Source organism: Misgurnus anguillicaudatus, chromosome 14 (assembly GCF_027580225.2).
Source record: "Misgurnus anguillicaudatus chromosome 14, ASM2758022v2, whole genome shotgun sequence".
NCBI lineage: Eukaryota > Metazoa > Chordata > Actinopteri > Cypriniformes > Cobitidae > Misgurnus > Misgurnus anguillicaudatus.
Genome location: NC_073350.2, coordinates 5385736 through 5410308, shown reverse-complemented (window position 1 = coordinate 5410308; position 24573 = coordinate 5385736). Strand labels below are relative to the sequence as shown.

Genomic DNA, 24573 nt, shown 5'->3' with positions numbered 1-24573 from the left:
AAAATGGGACCGACTCGGACCTGACTGACCTTTCAAATTATAGACTCGTGTCCTTCCGTGAAGACCTCTAATGGATACAACTATGATCAAGTTCAGGAACATGGAAGGATACAATGATTCAATGTGACACTGAGCTTTGCGTCGCACCTAATTCATTGAGAAATAGAAAGCACGCGAACGCACAGCGAACTCATCAGAAAAGACACGACGTGCTCGCACGCATAATGTCATTATCAAGGACAGAAAAAGACAAAATTTGATGTTAAATATACGTGGGCAGTTGTTAATATACTTGAGAGATCCGCCCAAGTAAAGTAAGTGTGTGGGAACCACCTTCTGATCGGTGTAATTTGGACGATCTAAGCATGCAACACACATATGATAGACACGTAAAATAAATGCAAGTTATCGCAGGTCCTTGCGATATGAATATCGCATACACAGTTATCGCGATGGCGATACATTTTCGATATATCGTGCAGCCCTAGCACACAGTGTGGTGTTATGGTAAAGGCATGAAAATCAGTTAGATTGCATGTAAGTTAGCCCATGTACAGATTATTCACATTTTACAAACAGCTGAAAAGTTTAACTAAACTTGTTGTTATTAACTTGGTGTTATTTTGGGTCGAGTCTTCCTCTAGCGCGTCTTCAATCCAGTACTGTGTATATCCTCTTTCTGTTGTTACTATTTACATGACAATGTGGCGACAGTATGCAGGACGTATTTGCAAATATTTATTATAGGTACTTATGCACATTTTGGTTTTATGCGATATCTTAAAATGCGCATACAAATGGATGGATGAAAACATGGCCACAGGCAAACTAAATATACAGTCCTATTCCACTATATAGTGGTAAAATATGAAGGCAAAATCCTTGTCAAAATACCTTTTCCTTCACAATCCGCTTATGGATTAGCAATGAAGAATTAACTTCACGTGCTCAACTCAGCTACATACCTCAACACACACGCACTCACACACTCACACACTCACACACTCACACACACACACACACACACACACACACACACACACACACACACACACACACACACACACACACACACACACACACACACACACACACACACACACACATACACTCACATACAAATCAAACTCAGTGGCTTTATAAGACTCACACAAATCTCTAATAAGACAGAATTGAAGAGTTTATCCCTTACGAAACAAAAATATATTGCAGTATATTGGAAAATATCATGTAATATATTAGGCAACATATTCCGATATATGGGATTTAATATTTATACTTTCCAATATATTGAAATATATGCATGAAACATACATGTATATATGATACAAAATATATTGCAATCAAGTATAAAAAGGGCACTATATTTTTTACATGTAATAGTTTGTTTTTATATGCTTTGATATATTGCAATATATGCATAGACCATACATGTATATATGAGACAAAATATATTGCATTCAAGAACAAAAAGGGCACTATATTTTTTACATGTACTAGTTTGTCTTTATATGCTTTGATGTATTGCAATATATGCATAAACCATACATGTATATATGAGACAAAATATATTGCAATCAAGAACAGAAAGGGCACTGTATTTTTTACATGTAATAGTTTGTCTTTATATGCTTTGATATATTGCAATATATGCATGAAACATACATTTATATATGATACAAAATATATTGCAATCAAGAACAAAAAGGGCACTATATTTTTTTACATGTAATAGATTGTCTTTATATGGTTTGATATATTGCAATATGCATATACCATCTATATATATATATATATATATATATATATATATATATATATAAAATGCTCGAGTAGGAAGCTGAGATTCAGGCGCGAAGAGAGGACGGAAGCGTAACAGACACCAGCAACAAGGAGGCTGATAGATAGGTCCTGACCTATGATCTTGACCCACACTCCTAATCAGTAGGTGGCGGTAATGCCACTAAAAGTTGTTTGCCAACTACCAGTAAAACTCAAGAAGAAGAAGAAGAAGGCTGATGTCAGCAGGCTCCAAGGAAACTTCAAGTTTTGAAAGGTATATAGTTTTCAGAGCTGGTGCTTTTCAGTTTTTATTGCATCTCTGAGAGATTTTTGTGAACAAGAGGGGCAGCAGGAGGAGGGAGAGAGTAATCCTTGTTGTTCTGCTCCACAGATGCTGTTTTAAATCAGTTTCCTATAAGTCCAAGGAAGCTGATGTCAGAAAATCTATCAACAGTAGAATCTGTGAGCTAATGGCATTAAGACACCAGGTGAAGAGCAAAAGCATGGGTATGTAAGTCAGTGAAGAACCAAGGTGGACTCCTAACCAGGATAATGGACTGTTATTTTGGCAAATTTTTTTTTTTTTTGCTTTTTCACGGTTCCCAAAACTTCTTGAAAGTTTGTTTATTATTTATTTGTTCATTATTGTCTGTGCATTTTGTTTATTGATATTGTCTTTATTGATATTGTCTTTATATTGTATAATGTCACTGCTGAAATTTTTAAATGGACATTGGTAATTTAAGTTGCTTTAATTTATATTTTGTATATTTTTTGTTTAATGGCACTCGTTTAAAATGTAATTTATGTAAATGCAATGCAACACATTTATGTAATGTAATGTAAAGCCAATCACATTTCCTTTGACTGACCATATGTAAAACCTCTTGTGGTTTTAATAGGCCTATTATGTACCTCAAATTGGGTTTAGTATCTGTGCCTGATTAAAGAAAATAAAGGTAGCTTTTGATAGATTACCCATCAGTCTGTGTTAATATGTGGTGTAAATGTTTGTATATTGCAGGTTGCATATTTAAGTATTTATATATTTTAGATGTTTCATGTACATATACTGTATATATCCCAAATATATTCATACATTGTATGTGCATGTTCTCATATATGTACACATATTGTGCATACATTTACAATAAATATGTACATATATTTCCATCTAATTTTAAATATATGTAAAATGTATTCCACAATATATCGAACACATATCTACATATATATTTCCATATAGTTGTACATATATTTGAAATATATTCTACCATATAGTAAACATACATGTGACACTATATTTGTACATATATCGTTAATACATGTTCCCATATATGCACATATATTTCACATATTTTCCATCTAATTTTACATATATGTAAAATGTATTCCACAAGATATCAAACACATATCTACATATATATTTCCATATAGTTGTACATATATTTGAAATATATTCTACCATATAGTAAACATACATGTGACACTATATCTATACATATATTGTTAATACATGTTCCCATATATTTTCCATCTAATTTTACATATATGTAAAATGTATTCCACAAGATATCGAACACATATCTACATTTATATTTCCATATTGTTGTACATATATTTGAAATATATTCTACCATATAGTAAACATATATGTGAAACTATATCTCTACATATATTGTTAATACATTTTCGCATATAAATCGAAATACAATATTGCAGATATTTATAAATATAATATTGCATATATTTTTAAATATATAAACACATATATTATATCCATGTAAAATATATTGAAAGTGGCAATAATTTGTATATTTTGCAATATACTGCAATATATTACACATATATAGAATATATGTACCATCAATATATTATTCCATGTATTGCCAATGTATAATATATTGGAAAATGGAAAGTAAAATAATATATTGCAATATATTACAATATATTTCAAGTAATATATTGGTAAATATATTTTCCTTTCGTAAGGGATATAACATTACTAATGGGAAGCACTAAGGCTGTGTACATATAAATGCTGTTTGCGTACATCATGACTGCTGAGAGCTGTTTATCTGGAGGTTTCATGAGGTTTTACTGTGTACTACTCACATTTATATCATCCGCTAAGCTCTGGGACGCTCTGGTGTTGTGTTTTTGTTTTACATTGTCTGTATTCAATTACAACTGTTCACTTCAGTCACTTAGTGAGTTATAAAATCAATGTGATGGAATCATATATTTCTTTTTTAAATAAAAAGTTGTACACTACAGTTTAAAAAATAAAGGTTCCTAAGAACCTTTCAGTACCATTTTCCAGGTAGGACTCTGAAGTGACACACTTAGTGATGTACTATTCGTAATGATGGCCGCAATAGCATTCATGCAGTGATGGGCAATACAGAAAACATCCAGACAGCAATCTGTCTCGAACAATAAGCTTTTCACTCTATAATACACATTTGGAAATACAGATATGTGGATCGGAGCTGCGTTGTGTGCCATGGTTTTTTTAAAGACATAAACAGAATATAGACATTTAAAGTGCAGAAGGACTTGGAGATTACAGTTTTATACAGACCAGACGCTAGGACACATTTCTCAATACTTAGGTCACTTTTGCAAAACTCTTCACACAGTTCTCCTAACCAAACTTTCAGCTTGGCAAAGCAGTTCATTTTACATTCAAAATGCACTACAACTACCAAAAAATTTATTCAGGTTTCAAATCAACTCATTCTTCCAGAACACTAGCAAAGGTTGACAGCCAACAAACACACTTTGTCACCCACAAAACAATGACATAAAAACACAAACAACATATAGCATTATACAATGTTTTCTCTGTTTATAATTCACTGCAATATATGTTACTGGAATGAATTAGACATGATGCAGAATTCTTCAATATTTTATGTAGTTTATTTTTTTAGTTTTTTACACTCCAAGTAATTCCAAAATACAAGAATTTGAATACACACCATCCACTGATACAGATAAAATAGTAATGCTAATCTACTCTGTCTTCTCCATTTGGCCATTTTTTTTTATAGCATTTGTTTTTAAGATTTAAAATATATTTCATTAAAATATTACTGTAGAAATGTAGCAAATTGCTGTCTGATTGAGTTTTGTATCATGTTATTGTTTTGAACATAACTTTAACAGTTTTGAAAGCAGTATGTAAGCATGTGCAAATTGGCCTGTATGTACAAAGAGTTTTGGCAGTTGTTGTGTCTGAGTGAGAAAAGAATTCATGAAATTTTAGAGATGTGGTCATTGAATGCATTTTGTGCATTAAGCAATGATAATTGATCCTCAGTTTAGCCCACATAGACTTCTGTTATGCTCACTGTGTGAAGAGTTTTGCAAAAGTGACCTAAGTATTGAGAAATGTGTCCTAGCGTCTGTAAAAAACTGTAAATCACCTATGACTTGCAGTGTTATATTTCATCGAGACTGAAAAAAGAACATATGGGGAGCTCAGATGCAAAAGCCGCTAAACGTCATTGACAAAAATGAGATAATGAAATAAACCAAATGCTATTGGCACATATTGTACATTCATTAAATACTTTCCCTTCAAATCTGCCTAATCTCGGCCTCCAGTCATTCAGAAATACAGTTGGCAGAATCCATCAAAATGTATAATTTACAAGAAAAAGTTAAAATCTAACTTCTGAGCTCATGAATGTATGACCACGCAGAGGATTAAGAGTGTAAGCCAATCACTCACTACCAGGGGTTAAATTGGGATTTGTTTTGGGAGGCTCTGTTGTGAGGGAGGGTTCGAGGGGTAACATGTTTAATCCTGATGACAGCAAAGCCACTGGTGTGTTTCAATGACATTTTGGACCTCTGATAGGATTTTATAAGTTTCAGCTTTAAAGCTGTGCCACATGTTGACCCAAACTTCTGACACCCTATATGCATTGCACATGTCATTATGCACTATTAATCAAACTTTGAAGGATGTTATAAGACTCAACCTCCTTCTAGGCGTAAGATAGGCTACCCAAAAAGACTCAATTAACAAGAAAAACAACTTACTGATTCAGCAATATGTCTTATAAACTAGCCATAGAGCTGGTCAGCAGTTAAACAATCACTATAGTTAGGTTGTAGTTGATTTGTATAATCAAAATACATTATTTTATTAAACTATACAAGAAGTTGTATCCATTTATCTAGTTAACATATTTTAAAAAGATGAGTGATATGGCTATACATACTTTTATACCTTGTTTCTAGACTTCTATTAAGTTTTTTGCGACGTGTGCACCATTTTTACCTCTCTCTCTCATCTCTACAATGTGTATGTCATGATCCTGCGCGAATGCGCGTTCTTGAGGTTCTGAGTGAGACGTGGAGCTGCGTACTGATGTAGATTAACTGAGTAGATGGTGACAAAAGCGATCGTTGCCTCGTTTAAATGAGCAGCAAAAACCCGGTTTTGTCGTGGGTGCCCTGCACGCACGAGTGAGAAGCTTATAAATAAAAACACGTCATTATTCGCTTCTCGTCAGTACACACAGAGCGAGACCTTCAGCCTATGTGCTGGGGCTTAGCACCGGACGGCCCTGGCACAATTTAAACCCTGACTACAATTATGATTTACATTGAAATGTTGTTGTCAATTGAAAAGTAACATTGTCATGAAAGGAAAACAGAGACTTTTATGTTCTTGTTGTTGGATTAAAATGCTCTTGTGCTCCTGTATAGGATGTAGAGCATTGCGTTAGCAGCGCAAAAGGTCATGGGTTCAAACCCAGGGAACGCAGTTGATAAAAAATGGATACCTTGTAATTAGTAAGTAACTTAATTGATACTAAGTAACTTAGTTAAAGCTCCCAATAACACAAGCTTTTTATACATATCTGATGTTAATCTGGAGTATAGAGTAGTATAACATACTCTCGGGTTACAAGCCCGACGCTCTAACCACTATGCTACAACTTGATATATGATTCACTATATGCGTCAGTGTTTCCCATACATTGATTTACTCGTGGCGCACCGCCACGGAATCAGCACTGGCCACCACAAATAGATTTTCATGATCCCCATTTACATTTAAATTTTACTGTTTAAAAACGTCTTCATTGTTGCAAGCACCCAGCGCGCCCCCTCTCTTTCTCTAATGTTGCATGCAGCGCGCGCCTCTCCCTCTCTCACATAACAGTGAAAAGGTGGCTGTGTTCTCAATGTCCGTTCCTCCGTATACTCTCTGTCCCGCGCAAACGTCAACAGTCACAAATTTTACTGACAGAGAAGACGGCGATGACTCGACGAAAGGTCAGCATTAGTGCTTCCCACACACACACACACACACACGTTCTCTCCCTCTCTATGATGTGGTATGCATGCCCACGTGTTTTGTAGTAACTTTGTGTAACAGTTACTGTGTAATCTCTCATATTTCGGAATTTGCACCCAATTGTCTGCGCTATATGCAACAATAAAACTCGCATTTAAATAAAAAAGGGCTCATAACAAGACATTGATGAGAAGAGCAACAGCAGTAAGACTTCAATGTAAATGTATGGTGATTATAGACCAGCGGTAAATATACACGTACATTTTGTAATTTCCTGTTATTTTGCGGGTTTCTTTCAAATATAAAAGCGCTTAAGCATTTAAAAAACAAGTCAGTGGCAAGTCATCTCCTGAATACCAAGACACAAACTTTAGAAAGTCTAATTCACTTCTCAGAAGCACTGAACTGTTCCTGAAACTGACATTTTCCCCAAACTGAAATTAAACGCAGTGTTTCGAGTATTTCTCGTCTGTGTCACATCTGATATCAGAAAGCAAGGTAATGTGCACATGACGACGAGAGAGGTGACCTGCTGCGCAATCGAGTTACCCCTCCCACTTCTGAATGTTTTACTGAGATTTCTATTCCCTTCCGAATTGACCATCAATATTACAGACGTCCTGTGGTAAAATTACATTACGGCATCTACAACCATAAAACTAATCCCATCCAAATAGGGCTATAGTCTACTCATTTTATGTCTGACAACACTGATAATATGTAAATAATAGCAATCAGTTAAAATGCAATATAACGTGACAGATCAAAGAGTAGAAGTGATATATATTTCAGGTGCCAACACTCGATCAAACGCAAACACGTGATGACGTCACATATATGCTAATTAGAGTGTGACGTCATCACCGCCACAAGTCTCTCAAAATCCTGTGGGAAACACTGCACGCCTATTCCCAACTTAACACAGAAGTCTTACTTACCCCATGCGACTCATGACCCGGTTGGGACTTTTCAGTGAAACAAACACACACGCAAAACCCCGCTGCTACCCCGGATAAACAAACTATATCAATTGTTTCCAGAATGCACTGCAAGTCACTTTGTTTAATAGCATCTGCCAAATGCATAAATGTAAATGTTAGTATTGATAACTGTGTTGATGAAGTCAGTATGTAATGGGTTTTGTCGTGGATGTTGACCTCTCAGTGTCCTCTGCTTTGATCTTTGCAGAACTGGCGCTCAACTGTACCCTCGCCGGTTGCCAAGACAGCTGTGCTGTAAGCCGCACTGGGTCCATGTGTTACTGCAAGAGTGGATATGAGATCAGCCAAGATGGAAAAACCTGTAAAGGTTGGTTGCATACTACTTTTAGATTTGTAATAGGTAACTATACCACCCATAATCCTAAACAGAGGATGGATGGCAAGATTAAGCAGGTTATTGCTGTAAATTCTGACTTTAAGAAAAGATGCTCATTATGAAATAAATTTACATGACACACGTTTAGTTGTTTATGCTCGCATGTGGATGATTATGAATTAGAAACTACTTATGATCCAGACGTGTTGAGTGTTGTTTTCATAAAAGTAATACTTGCTTGTAACATCAGTGATGTATTGCTGAAGTGTTTGCTAATATAAACGGTATCTGTGTGATTAGACTTTGATGAGTGTACGGTATACGGCACCTGCAGTCAGACGTGTACAAACACAGACGGCTCATACTCGTGTTCCTGTGTAGAAGGATATCTAGTCCAACCAGACAACCGCTCCTGCAAGGCCAAGAATGGTAAGATCTAACTTAGCTGTCCAAGATAAGACTAAATAAAACAGCTTTTGTTTTGTCTCTTACTACGATTGGCTGTGTTTGTGTCCAGCATCTCGAATAAATCAGTTTAATTGATAGCGTTTGGCTGGAGTCTTGTTTTTGTTGATATCTGATGAAGATCTGTCTGTGTCTGCAGTGCCTGTGGACCGTCTGCCCGTGTTAGTCATCGCAAACTCTCAAAACATACAAATCACGTCGCTGAGCGGCTCTGGCAGCCCGTCTCTCTACATAACCACAAAACAGACCACGGCCATGGACTTCCTGTACGCACAGGAAACGGTCTGCTGGATCAATGTCGGCGATTCACCCGCAGGCACACATCTGAAGTGTGCTAAGATAACAGGACTCAAGAGCTTCACAGAGGAGAGGATGATCAACATCACTTTCAGCTTACATCGTGAGTTTCTTGTTTTTGATCAGTTAGTAAATAAAACTACTCTATGAAGATGATCATGTCAAACTGTACCTTTCTGCTCTAAACTGATAGTTTACCTTCAAAAGCCACACATGACCACTATTTTGACCACATGTCTGAGAAACAGCAGAATTTTCACATTGCTTTATTTTTCAATGAAAGCGCCTTTCACTTCATTGTGCTTTCAATTTTCCTAAAAGCACTATTAAAATACCAGAAAATACCAGTGTGCGAGGTCCGTGCACGTCCTTCGCTAGCAACACAGAAATAGCAAAAAGCGCAATCGGCTAAACGAGCATTAAATATTAATATGACGTTGATTTTATTGTTTTTATTAATTTATATTCACAAAACTTATCAACAAAACATCGATTAAAATTAAAAGACAAATTATATGAAACGAAATTCATTTTAAAGTAGCAAACAAAACTTAAATTAAACTCGAAAATAGTGTCTGACCCATTACATTCTCATATTGGCCTTTACAACGCCCTGTATGGCGTTTAAAATTACAGTCTTATCTTTCGTAATAAGCTAACTAAATTTGAACAAAACATAAACAACATTACAACAATATTAAAACCCAACAATACTCAAACATAAATATAAAACAGACATTATCTATAAGAATACATGTTAAAACAATCTGATATAGCATTTATAATTGCTGGTTGGTAGATGTTTACTATTTTTGGCAAAACCTCCGTTGCAAACCTCCATTTACCTGAATAAAAATAAGTTTTACTTTGAAAATGATGCGCTGTCACATTAACATCAGCTGTTCGTTTACATAAGACTCCGTCTACGTTATTTACAGTGCAGTGCAACCCGGAGTTCTCAAACTAAAACAGGGTCTGCAGCGAACAAATCCGTTTATGAGGGTCGAAAACGGTGGTGTAGTGTAAATGAAAGGCGTAAACGTAGCAAAAGTAACGCGTTTTAAATGATAAACGCATTAATGTAAACATAGCCTCAGTTTACATGCAACTGTGCAACTGAAGATTTTCCAAATCTCCACTCTGGCCAGAGTTTTTAAAAAGAATCGGATTCAGAGGCGAGATCTCCATTTGCGTGTAACCATAACCATGTAGCCTATGTGTAAACAGGGCCTTAGTTAGTCATCATCCTCTGTTCATCTGTCTAATCATCAACACCTATTTATCATGAATTTTCTTGTTTAGAGCCCTATGTAAGTTGTGCTTGTTTCAGTCTTCCTTGTCTGGTCTCGTGTCACTGAGTAAAGAGTGTTTGCTCATGCAATGTTGTGTGTTCATCCAGTTCTTGTCAGTAAAGTTGAGTAAAGTAAAGTATATGTTATATGGATACTTGTCTTCGTCTTCTTACATCACACAACCTGAAAGTGTATAAACACACCTCGTTTTCAAGCCAGCACGCCCATGAGCGCACAAATGGGCTATTTATTGCTATTTAAACAACGTGGCGCTGGACGTGAAAATGGTAACAGCGTAGGGCTCAAACTAGCAAAAAACAGGTGTATGATAGGGCACAACTACAACAAAGATTTATCTCAAAATTTTTCGGCAAAAGCGAGAAAGGGAGAGAAATGTAGTTTTTTTAGCAATATGTTTTTTCTTTTGTAATATCTGCAGATTTTTTACAATCAGCATGAACTGATTTCAGATCAGAGCAGGAGTCAGTGTGTAACTCATTCTCAACAATCTGTCATTTTCATCTCAGAACCGTACATTTTTTTTACATTTGAAAGGGTAAGTGCTGAACTATCAAAAAATCATATATTCCCATCTCAACAGTAGATGGTTGAGGGATGCTCAGATGAATGTCAGTCAGTAAGGGTTTTTCCAATTCTTTATTCTTAAAATAAAACCCGAGGTGCATAAACATTTTTTTTCTAAAGAAAGTTTCGACTAAGACATTGTGACGTCTCCGTTCCCTTCGTTTCGTTTTTGTGACTGTTGGGGTTAGCGACTGGGATAGTTTAGGGGCGCATAGTATATACAGTTTGTGCAGTATAAAATAGGGATGGACCGAATGTTCGGCAACCGAAATTATTTGGACGAAAATAGCAAAAAATAGCTTTTTCCTTTTTCATGCTCCTGTCAATCTTGCCTCCATCTCTCTCTCTCCCTTTGCTGGTGGGAAGGATGGCCATGGCTATAAAGGGGGGCATTAAGGTTTGATGTATTTCTATGACAATATTGTCTGATTTCTGTATTACTCTTTAGGATTATAGGAAGTGTACTTGACCAGAAATACCGCTATAACACAACACAGATATTAAACACATGTTATAAAACGGTTAGTTCCAATCCTTGATTCTGATTGGTCAATAGGTGTGTTTATTCACGATAAAACACTGCTATGACCGCTTCACCCAACAGTTCTATTTAATATCACTGCGCCCTTAGCAACACCCTTAGCAACACATAAACATATAATGAGACAAAGTCTGAGAACAGTTTGTTGTTTTTATTTGAGCTTTCATGTTGTTGTTCGCAGTCAGGGACTATTTTTTCTAGCGGAAGGAATGCTTTTATTGATTTAACTTCATGAAAGTTGCATGAATATTTTTTTACTTTAATTTTGTGTGGTAACCGTTTTATAAAAGCAATAAGGTACTCGAGGCAAGTGCTGTATCGTGAATAAGTAACGGCTGAAGGGGTTGCAGGCACTCCGCTTCGCGTCGTGCCTAACAACGCCCTTCAGCCGTTACTTCTTCACGATACAGCACAGCCTCTCGTACCTTATTGCTTACATATGATATTAATCGTTGTCAAAAATCATTCACTTAGTGCATGAAGTGATTTTTACTTCTGAAACTCTTTTATCTGTTGTGCTGGATTGTTTTCCAGTGATTGGCAAGTTTCCAGCTGTTTAAAAGGATTTGACACACAGGTCACAGGGTTGACTTCAGCATGCCCTAACTAGGAAACTATAAAGAGATCATTGGCTTCCCGTTGCCAGTTATTGAGTTCCTGTCTCGAGAGTTATACAATATAGCTGCCAAACACATGTATGTTAATGACAGAAATAGAGACAAGAGAAATGAAAAACAGAACCACAGGAGTATGCTCAAATGTGTTTATGTAATGCTGTGATTGAAAACAATGATTACATTTTTAGACAATAAGTGGAGGTCTTACAGAAAACATCAACGCTTTTAATTGTCTCATTAAAATGATTTGGTATTTTCGTAGCCGATATTGCACTTCATAGACGTCGTATTTTCCATATAGTTTGTAAGAACACTCTCAAATAACATTCCTTTGTCAAAAGCTCATAGTTGTGTAAAGTGTTGCTGTAGAAATAAATACTGTCATGGAGGACTGAAGTGAACCTGCGTTCAGATCCTCTGGGTTTGTTGTGGCTGTCTTTGGGAGCGTCACACAGGAAATGTGTTTGCCGTGATTCATGACCTCAGCATGACACACGGATGAGACGTCCAGATGTTTTCTCACTTTTTCCTTTCTTCATTTCAAACACAGAATATAAAACTATTCATGCAAATACATGTTTTTCCTAGTGTTTTAGTTGCTGTTGGTTTAAGCAGCCTAACTGTTGTTGGTAGTGAAAACATTTCATGAGAAAAAAATATATAGGATGACAAAAGGTTTTATGATTTTTCAGCAGATCTTTCACACGTTTGCGTATTGATTCAAACATAGGAGTATAAGTACCAAATATTTCAGTTGTTTATGAGTTTTAAGTTAAGTATGAGTTTGGGGTTGTGCTACTGCTTCTGGGGTTGCTGTAGCAATTTGGTTTGGCGATGTTAGGGGAAACTTGGCATGGAGACATGTAGATGTAAAAATAAGGAAACAAACGTCAAAAGAACTTTTCATGGCCGCTAAACTTTCTCCGTGAAAATGTTTGAAATGATCTCATTGAACACGTACAATGAAAGAAAAGCATCCTGTGTTAACATGACTCTAAACTCCTTAATATTAAAAATAAATATGATCAACTCTTTAACACAATTCTCATGTTTTTTCACTCAAAGTTCACTAAAATTAGCTCATATTTGTCTTATTGAATTGCATTTTTAATCCCTCACATTAATAGCAGATGCGGCATGCAGGGCAAGATTGGGTTTAGGCTGTGAGCTGTTTATACGGCACTCTTCCGGCAGCTATTATCCATATGTCCACATGTGTCTGTGTTTTTATGTGCATGGTTTATGAGTGGTTTGTGTAGGTTGCTGGGGTTTGCTGCAGTATATTTATATTCTGTTTAGTGGGACATTTTCCAGACATTGTGGTTGACATGAACCGACTTAACACCTCCCAGCCGTCTGCTGTCTGCGAGTTTGATCACGTGACTTTAAAAATGTCTATTTACTGTATATTTGTTTCATCATCTCTATGTACTATAATACAGTACCTGAAGTGTGTTTGTTGGAGAATTTGGATCTGGTAAAGTTAGTTTTGTGTGTCTTAGCATAAACTTTATTATAGAATGTGTAATAAATGTGATTCGGGTCTCTGACGCGTGGTCTGCTTGGTACAGAAGTTTCCGGAAAAGCCTCTTAAACGGTCATGTGCTTAAATCGGCTCACGCTCCAGTGCGGCCGGGACACATTTCTGGCTCTGCCAACATTTAGGCTATTGTTTTGGTTTAATCCCTTTACGAAACCTTTTCTCTGGCTATCCTCATTTGGCTTGGCCTGTCTCTCTCTCTTTCTCTCTCTCTCTCTCTCTTGGAGACATTTTGCACCTTTCTGTCCAGTTCTGTTCTCTTGGGGCTTTCTTTTGTATTTGTAGTCTTCCAAAAGAGGCACAAGGGGGGTGAGGTCTAACTTACAAAAACATAATGGTGCAAGCTCCATATATGATTCTGAGCTAACATGACGTAAGCAAAATTAGGCAAAATTCAGAATTGCAGGATTTGCTTCTTTTCTATTCATGACTTGAAATTTGGATTTTAAATTGGAATGAGAGAAAAAAGATTGCAATTCAAAGAATTGTCCAATAAATGTAATGATATAATAAAACATAAAATATTGTATTGCAGGGGCTGTCCTAGGATTTCATTCTTAGGAGGGCTTAAATATTGAGTGCTTAAACGTGTGTCTTGTGCGCCTGTGTCACGTTAAGTCATTCACCAGACTCAAGCACTGCTATCTTCTGGACTGCAGAAAGATACTAACTATTTAATCTGCCACGTTACTGGCTAGTAAACAATGGAGCGCGCTCTGCTGGACAGACTAAGTAATTACACCATGTATAAGAAATATGCATGTGTGTTCTGTTGACAAAAAATCATATTGGTGACATATATCTGCGACAGGATAATATCGGCTGATAAAATCGGTATTGGGCTCTAATCAAAACACAATGGCTGCGTCCGAAACCACATACTGTACAGTATGGTACTGAATAAGATGAAGTACCTACTTACTTGCTGTTAAAACAGTAGGTATTGTATAGTATGAATCCTGGTAGTATGAATGAGATTTGAACGTACTACATTCACCATGTTGCTGCATCACGTGACATCACGTCATGTCATTCCAGCACGAAAAAAGCTGCATGCCTCTTCTTCTTCGTTGAATAACTCCTCTCCTGGGGCATCATGGGATAGTAAAGTGTCCAGCGTATGCACAATGCAAAATCTAACCGGAGTAGTAGGTCATCCGGGTACTTTTCACATACTGTTTTTCGAATAATATGTATTCGGAAATACTACTCGCCTACTGCTTTTCGCGTACTATATAGTATGGAAGTAGGTGGTTTCGGACGCAGCAATTGTCCTAACTAATCATGACTTTTTCTTTATGTTCAGTGGTGTCATTTAAAGGCACCATATGTAATTTTCATCTAATAACAGAGTTGTATCTTGATGATGCTGTAAAATAATAATAATAATTGCGGTATTGCAGAAAGACCAAAATTCTCGTCATTGGCAGGGAGGCGTTTTCTCTTAATTGACGAGTTATTTAAAGACATCCAAACATGTCTTTAAAAAAAGTCATCATTTTCTCACTCTCATATTTTGATAAATGATGGTAAGCACACAGTTCATGGGACCTGTTGACTTCTATAGTAAGAAAAACAAATACTATAGGAGTCAATGGGTACCATAAACTTTGTGCTTACCATCGTTTATCAAAATATCTTCTTTTGTGTTCATCAGAATAAAGAAACTCATACAGGTTTAAAACAACATGAGGGTGAAGTAATGATGACAGAATTTGGGTGGTTCTGTGTGAATCCCTTTAATGCTAGTTCCTTAAATTCATATTGAAGAAGTGATATTTGTGTATACAAGTCAAACCTCAAATGCAAAAATATAAAGTCATGAAGTATTTTAGTCTGAGGTCATCTCAGGAAATGAGAGCTACAGCAACAAGAGTGTTTGTTTTCCTTCACCAAAGCTGAATAGCAGAAGGGAAAATTGAGTTTCTGACCTTCCTTCCACAATTTTCCTAGGCATTACAATGAGTTTAAGCCTTGTTTGTGCCCAGTCTATTGTTTGTGACGTTTTTCTCTGCGGTGTTCTTTCATTGTTCAGATGGCAGCTGCTGTACGCTCACTGGAAGGGGCCATTAGTCTTGCTCAACCTTCATTTAAACACTTGCTCTTTTCTTTATATGTTTTGATCTGTGTTTTTAATCACTGGCTTTCAGTCTGCACAGCTGGAAAAGTTTAGGCAGGACTCAGCTCTAAAGTAAACAACACCTTTGGGGATACAGCGCTTGATTCCGGTAAACGCTTGGCCCTTGCACAATGGCCAACTTTCCTCTGTAGAAAACAGAGGCCAACTCTCATTTTACTGTATCTGTCTCCACCCCTCACTCTTTCATCTTCTCATCTGTGTTTTCCCCAACCGTCTCGGATCGTTTTATCCAACGTTTTTTCAACGTTTCTTTTTCGTCGTGTTACAGCCACTCAATGGCTCTCATTCACTGACTCTGCACACTCATATGTTTGTGCAGCTTTCACATAAAACATAACTTAAGTGCACACCTAAAAATGTGCTCTTAAAATTAACTCCAATTTCTCACAAAAGTTTTGCAAGACCAAATAATCCCAGGAATAAATGACCGTATACTTTATGTACTATTGAGGAGCTCAGACGCAAAAACCTCTAATCGGCAAAAACGATATAACGATATTAACTCTTTCCCCGCCATTGACAAGTTATCTCGTCAATTAAGAGAAAACACTTTCCTGCCAATGACGGGATTTTATTCATAGTTCCCCTATCATCTACTAGGTGGTGCTCTTTCCCAACTTATAAAAGACTGAAGCATGCACTGATCCAAAAACAGTAAAAACTCTGTGTATGTTTTGATCGTCGCTCTGAATCTGACGTTTAATAAAAGTCCTTTACAAGAATGCAATTATCTCAGCTTTTTGGTCAACATGTAATATTTTGAAAGAAACCATATATGAGAGGTAATAAAAACAGAACAAACGAAGATAGGACAAAACGTTTTTTTTGTTTGAAAGCAGAGGGTTTGTTCTTTCATTTGATATATTTTATGTTTATACCGTATTTTCCGGACTATAAGTCCCACTGGACTATAAGTCGCATTTATTTAGAAAAGTATTATTCTTTAGGAGGGCATTTTGTTTGTTAAGTCTTTCTCCGTTGTCTTTAACTCTTTCCCCGCCATTGACGAGTTATCTCGTCAATTAAGAGAAAACGCTTCCCTGCCAATGACGAGAATTTCCGGCTTTCCGCAATACTGCTATTATCCACCACTTCCGCAACTTTCACAACTCGGAAGTAACCCCTCACGTAAAAGAGAAAGAACTTGTGTATGTTTTAAAGATCGCTCTGCATCTGATCTCTAGCAAAAATCCTTTGCAAAAATGTATTTATCTCAGCTTTTTGCTAAAAATTTGTTGTTTTTGAAGAAACCTACCCATATTTGAGAGGTGATAAAAAGATAAATAATGAAGGTAGGATGAAACGGGTTTTTTTTGTTTGAAAGCAGGTCTGTTCTTTTATCTGATATATTGTTTTGTTTATATATTTAAAGAATAACAATTTCTGTAAAGCATTAAACTTTTGTGAAAATCATGATAAAATGCTGGCGCTGGCTGGCAACTTTTTTTAAAAACGCTGGCGGCGCAAGAGTTAAATGAATATTTCAGTTAACAGTTTTTTTCAGGGGTAGGCTACAGGAGCAACATATAGCGCCCCCTCTTGGCTGTAGATGGTAATGTTTTCCTTTGGTTCATATTAGGGCCTGTTTACACGAGAACGCTTGAGGGTGAAAACGTAAAAGTACTTTATCGGATGTGGCTTTCGTTTACACGGCGACGGCATTTTGGGGGCTTAAAAAAAGTGAAACCCCCCTTCAGAGTGGAAATCTTAAAAACGATCTACCGTCGCGTTTTCGTCTAAAGAGTAAAAACGCAAAAGTCTGCTCACGGTGGCTCTCGTCGCGTACGCGTTTACGTCACAGGCATGCGCCAGTTCAGGAAAATAACAACAAACATGTCGGATTATTTCCATACGTCGGACCTTCAAGTTGCCATAGCAGCTCTAATAAATATACAAGTCTTTTCAGCAGTTGTACGAAATATTCACAGCAAGTATTACTGATCAGAGAAGGCGCATTAACTACCTCAGTGAAACTGTTTATGCGCCAATTCGTCGGAGGCAAACCAGGCAGCTTTGGACGAGACCTGGGAGAACCAGGAAGAAGGTTGTAGGCAGGCACACGGACTTGGTGTTGTTGTGTGTCAGTGCTTCACATTGCCACCTAGCCGCCTGGAGTGCATACTACATCGAATATCACACACTTTTGCGTCACCATATGCACGCAGATTTCTCCCTCAAAATGCTCGTATAAACGCAGAATAAAAAGTGATAACGCAACGCCACTTTTGCAGTTTCTTTTCAGATTGTTTCCATGTAAACATAGCCTTAGTCAGTATGAATTTATTTTGACATATAAGTCGCAACTGACTATAAGTCGCAGGGCCAACCAAACTATGAAAAAAGTGCGACTTATAGTCTGGAAAATACGGTATATTTAAAGAAGAAGAAAATTCTGGAAGGCATTAAACTTTCGTAAAAATCATACTGGCACTGGCTGGCAACTTTTCATTTAGAAACGCTGACGGGGAAAGAGTTAACCGAATGCTCTCGGCACATATTACACGTTTATTTAATATGTTTTCATGTTAAATTCGCTTAATCCTGGCCTCAGGTCATACAAAAAATAAAGCTTTGTTTCAGAATCCATTAAGAGTCATTTACTAGAAAACATGTCAGACGCACTTTGAGGGTTTTGCATCTCTTTAATGTTTAATTGTTTGAAAAGAGTCTTCATTACATCTCCTGAGTTATGAAAGATGAAATCTCTGAGCAATATAGTTTTCCTCAAGGGTTACTGTATGGATGAAAATGTCAAATATCCTATTTAAAAGAACTACCTGCCAAAGCTCTATGACAACATGGAGGTCTGCCTGGCGTTTGACATTTTAAGGTCAGACTGAAGCATGTTGAAGGTGGGGTGTTCGTGGTGGAGCAGAAGCCTGCGGTTAGCCACAGCAATTCCAGCTGATCAAACAACACTTTTATAAATTGTGTAACACACAGACGTGTCCAGATAGTGTCTTGACTCAGCTGTTTCAAAGAGAAAGAGTGTAATGTGAAAGTAAAAAGAAAAACATGGATGTGGGACCACAGTGTTATTATTGCACCATTATAAATACATGAACTCTTACGTGTACACTTTTCTTGTACTGAACCAGAGAGTTGTGTGTTCGCTATATACAGTATGGGTCCTCGTGTTGTTCTAAACCAGTTTTTCTCAAACTTTTTCAGCCCAAGGACCACTTTATCTTCCAATTTTTTTCTGAGGACCACCTAACAGAATCCCACTCTAACACTCCCCCAAAAAACCGCTAAATAGGAAAGATAAGCTAAGTTTAAGTTTAAAATGCAACTGTTTCAAGTCAAAAACAATTTTTTTTAAAACAAATGCAATGCTATGTTCAGAAATTATTATATGAATTTTATTTCATTTGAAAAAGGAAATGTAACATGAGTTGCAGCTTAATATGAACAACAAACTGCAAATATGAAAAAAAAACTGCAATTAAACATACTATAACAGCCTAGGTTCCACTTAATGTCATTCCAAAGAGCCAATAGTTTAAAACTGAGGTGGTGGGTATATGAAGTCTATGATTGAAAACTATGGTAACAATAAAATGCTGAAAAAAATTTTCCCCTTAATGTCCAAAATCACTGAAATTACAGGGACTTTACACATGAATCAAAAACTAGTACATTACAAAACTACTAGATGATTTTAGCTGCTTTCAGTTGATGCTTGATCTTTTCTTTTGACTCCTCTTTGGTTTAGCCAACCGATCCATTTTTACGTTATTAAAACAGAAAGGCAAGAACTGATATCACAGTTTCGCAAGTGCATTAAAAATCTACTGAATAAGTGACGATTGTATAAACACTTGCCTAGTTTAGGTCATCTTTTGGCGGACCACTGGGGGGGTTTGGCGGACCACTAGTGGTCCGCGGACCACACTTTGAGAATTACTGTCCTAAACCCATAGGAATAGATAGTTTTTCCTTTTAGAAAAGTAAATGGGTTTCTTTGCTGTAAAAGGACAAATAAAGGACCGTAAATGTCATGATGGTCCACATCTAACCTATGATGAGGCCAGGCCGACCGAAGAAATTTTAGTTTTGTTAACTAGTTCAGTTTGTTAAGAATTCTGGTGGTGACTGGTAATGAATGTGACTGGTGCAGTAACATTTTGTAACAAAATTAAACATCAAATTACCCACACAGTTTCTGACAATTTCATGTTTATCTTGGGTACTTACGTATTTCATCTGTCATATCCCCATAGAGTAACTCTTTCATGTTTTATGATTTATGAAAGACAGAACAGCCTTTTCGTTAATTTATTTATTTTGAAAAAGGCCAAACTCTTGGAAGCGTATGGTGGAAGGAGATAAAGAGTTACAGTACAGCTATATGTTTGTGTTGTTTACATACACTTATACCACGGGGCTGTTGAATGCATTATTCTGATTGGTTGAGAAATTTTCCACAAGTGTTGATTATTTTTCGATAAACGCACACCTGGTCTGTCAAATTATTTAAAACAACCACCCGAGCAATGTCTGTGGTAACCATGTTATATAAAAGGAATAATTGACTCTGGTCCTTTGAATTATTCAAAAATAATGCACACTCGTGGTGTAACTAATTATCTTGCTGTCTGGGAAAAAACAAACTGCATCCACTGTTGTCTTAACCCTCATAAGCCCCGATTTTCCTGGATACTTTATAGTAACGGGGGCCTAAAATGACCCCAGAACTTAAAAGAGTGATTACAAAAATACATTTTTAATTATACAAATAATATAGAATTTTTTGTTTACTTCCCATCTATACATTAATGCTGTGTTTTGGAAAATACGAAGTACTTTTGTACCTGTTTACCACTCAATACCTCAACTACACCATTAGCTTGCCTTCAAATTATACTTTTTTATGAAAAATTCACATAAATTATGATCTAAATTTGATTTAAATTGTTTTTAGATATTGATCTAGATGTTATGTGTTGAATTCGGCCATTTGGTGTTTATAAAAAAAAAAAACATGTGTTAAAAGTGTGTGCACCCACCTGTGTGAGCATTAGAGCCCACAACTTTACATCTTTGTTTTGCATCTGTGGCTGTTTTTGCCAAATTCTATATAAAAAAAGCTCTCTGTGGCAGTCATAACTTTGTGTGTTTGTGTGTGTCGGTTTGTGTGGGATTGAGTCTTTTCTATATTGCATTTGTGCTCTAGTACCAGGCCTACTTTTCTGTGTTGACATTTTCAGATTTATTCCGGATGCATTGAATTTTTTGACAAATAAAAAGAAAAGAAAAAGTTTTTTGCATTTCCCATTAATTTTTTTAATTGGGGTAATGTTTTACCCCCAAGGGTCTATTATTTAAGGAATATTTTTACACCTCTTTAGAACGACCGAATCAAGCCCTGTTTTTATATGAATATTGACAGATAGTCTGGAAAAGTCACAAAATCTTATTCGACTAAGATTAAGTGAACCATGTTTTTGACTAAAGAAAAGTGGCTTGTTGGTAAGATTGACCCCAAAGGACTTATTAGGGTTAAAGCTCACATAACACACAATGTTTCTGCATTTCTGATGTTAATCTGGAGTACCTATAGAGTAGTATTACATCCTTTATATCTCCGAAGAGTCTTTAGTTTAATCAGATTTATAAAAGAAAGATTAGCTTTACCGAATCTTTCCGATATTGTATGAAAAAATGGAGTTACTACCGCAGGAGGAGCGAGTACGAGTCACGCAACACTATACAACACTGTTTTAACTTATGATTCACTACATGTTTGTGTCATTTATATAATTATGCATGGGCCTATTTCCAACATAGGACAAAAGTCTAATTTACCGCATACAATTCATGACCCGGTTGGGAAAATCCAGCGCATCAAACACACACGCGAAACTCCGCTGCTACCCCGGATAACAAACTATATCCATTGTTTTCATAAGGCTGGCTTTCTTCTCCTTACATCCAAAAACACACTTCTTCTTTTGTGCCATTGAGTTTTGAAATTAAAACAAAGCTGTCGCGCGTGATATGATGTTTGCAAGTTCTAGCGTCTCCCGCTGATTGATTTTCCGGGGGAAGTGCCCATATAAAGAAGTGATCCATATAGAAAACCCCTGAAACGTCAGCTGGACCTGTAATAAAAAAAAAAACTTTCTGAAACTTGTACGAATCCTGGCGAAGTGCATTCGGCACAGAAATACTCTGTAACATGCCCAACTGCTTTTTTGACACTTTGCCTACGTTTAGCATGAGGAAACAACTCTATAACTGTGTTTATAAGTCAGAATGCTTGAAATACCATTGAACCACCCCTTTAAGACAGGTTTACATGGAAAGCTGAATAAAGTTTTCTTCTCCTTACTTCCAAAAACACACTTCTTTCTTTGTGCCATTGTTGATTCTTGATACATACAGTAACAAAGTTGTTGCATGCTGTGATGCTTGTGACTTCTACTCAAAGGAACAATGCTAATGCATCCTCGTTCTTGCTCTGATTAACGTGTGGGCGTGTTTTTCTAGGGGAATTGCCCATAAAAGGAATATGGGCCACTAATTTGTAACAGTTAACCATGTTTGGGGAAAAAAAATGTTTTAAAAGAGGAGGCATGAGTTAGACCAAGAAATACTCTGTCACACGCTTTAAATATGCTTGAAATTAAGTTCAGTCATATTGAATACAGATTTCCATCCACAATGCAAAGCACATTTTATTCTGTCTTATTTTGACAATTCATCATTATCGCCTCTCCTTTTTTTGATGTACACAGATGTGGAGCAGATGGCTATCGACTGGCTAACAGGAAATTTCTACTTTGTTGATGATGTGGACGATCGAATCTTTGTATGTGATAAAGATGGAGCCACGTGTGTGACACTGCTGGATCAGGAGCTCTATAACCCAAAAGGAATAGCTCTGGACCCCACCATGGGGTATGAACATGGTCAACAACACACATGACTGCATTCATATAAACATAATATCACACACTATGTATTTTTAAATGGACAACTAGGATGTACTGGTGGCAGTATTTCACCACTGTGATGGTAAGGCATCAGTTCACTCTGGTGGTTACAGAATATGTGTTTGGGATGCATTGATTCTTAACCCTCCTATTATGTTTAGGGTCACTTTGACCCCATTCAAAGTTTAACATCTGTAAATGGACTGCATTTATATAGCGCTTTTAACAGACCTATGGCCATCCAAAGTGCTTTACAAATTTGCCTCACATTCACTCACTTACTTACTCACACATGCATACACAGATGGCAGTGTCAGCCATGCAAGGCACCATCCAGCTCATCGGGAGCAGTTGGGGTTAGGTGTCTTGCTCAAGGACATCTCGACACTTGGTCAGGTGGAACCAAGGATTGAACCCCCAACCTTTCGATTTGTAGACAACCTACATGAACCACTGACCCATCGCCACCCTAAATATAAATACATGATTGACATTGTTATTTTTTGCTTTACATTTAATGACGCAGTCAAATCGATCCAGGCTTTTCAGAATGTCGGGTCAGAAAGTGTGTTGGAAAGGAGCAGAGGTTTAAGTGAGGAACCTTATTGGGGTTATAACGCATTCTGATGGTGTACTGGTAGTGCAGATTGATACTTTTTCACAACCTTGAGGGACCAAGAGAGAATATCTTGCCTCATTGTCTCGCCCCCAAGCCAGCAGGTCATCATTGATATCAGTTGCCTCCTTTGCAAATAGCGCACTAACTCTGAGTCTGCTGGCGTTTACACAAACATGTAGACATCTTGCTGGGCATTTTACCTTTATCTTCACAATTTTCCTTTATACAGAAAGGTTTTCTTCACGGACTATGGGCAGATCCCAAAGGTGGAACGCTGTGACATGGATGGGCAGAACCGGACAAAACTTGTGGACAGTAAAATTGTTTTCCCCCATGGCATCACCCTTGACCTGGTCAACAGGTTAGTCTACTGGGCTGATGCGTATCTGGATTACATTGAGGTAGTGGATTACGAGGGCAAGAACAGACACACCATCATTCAAGGACTACTGGTAAGAATGTTATGGCAAGATAACTTTAATATTTCTTCAAAAAGCTACAAAAATTGTTTCTCCTATATTTTTGCTAATTTATGGCTGTTCGTGAGTCAAATAAATTGCAAAATGGTTATATTAGAATTCACTGAATCCACACTTTGTCTCTGGTCTCTGTCAAAAGTAGCTTTATTCTGCAGAATAATACAAATCATTTTCTTCGTCTACATAATGTTATTTATGCTTTAGTAGAGACAAGAGTGTTTTATTAGAGCTATTGAGTCATCTTATTAAAGCTGTATTTCTATAAACATATTAGCTGATTCATTCAGCCTCGGCTTAAGTTATGACTGTCATTTAGCTGCTCAGCCCAAGGGCAGAACATTGGGTTTATATCTGTATCTCACTTTCCCGGTTATCAAACTACACAGATAATCCTCTTTGTGCTTTCTTTCTTTCTATCCAAATAGATTGAGCATCTTTACGGGCTCACCGTGTTTGAGAACTATCTGTATGCCACAAACTCAGACAATGCCAACATGCAGCCAAAGACCAGTGTCATACGTGTGAATCGCTTCAACAGTACAGATTATCAGGTGGTCACCCGTGTGGACAAGGGTGGAGCGCTGCACGTTTACCACCAGAGACGTCAGCCTCCTGGTATTAAACCCTGCTCATATATCATC

The 24573-nt window shown here is 36.9% G+C and overlaps 1 protein-coding gene across 1 annotated transcript in view; it reads left to right on the top strand.

Annotated features, from left to right (window-relative positions):
* The window catches only part of LOC129428110 (low-density lipoprotein receptor-related protein 1), a 216796-nt gene that overhangs the window by 68863 nt on the left and 123360 nt on the right, over nt 1-24573 (top strand). The window contains exons 4-9 of the mRNA XM_073875764.1: nt 8291-8410; nt 8720-8848; nt 9024-9284; nt 22637-22799; nt 23683-23905; nt 24358-24547. Coding sequence (XP_073731865.1) covers nt 8291-8410; nt 8720-8848; nt 9024-9284; nt 22637-22799; nt 23683-23905; nt 24358-24547 — 1086 coding nt within the window. The remainder of the gene's footprint in view (nt 1-8290; nt 8411-8719; nt 8849-9023; nt 9285-22636; nt 22800-23682; nt 23906-24357; nt 24548-24573) is intronic.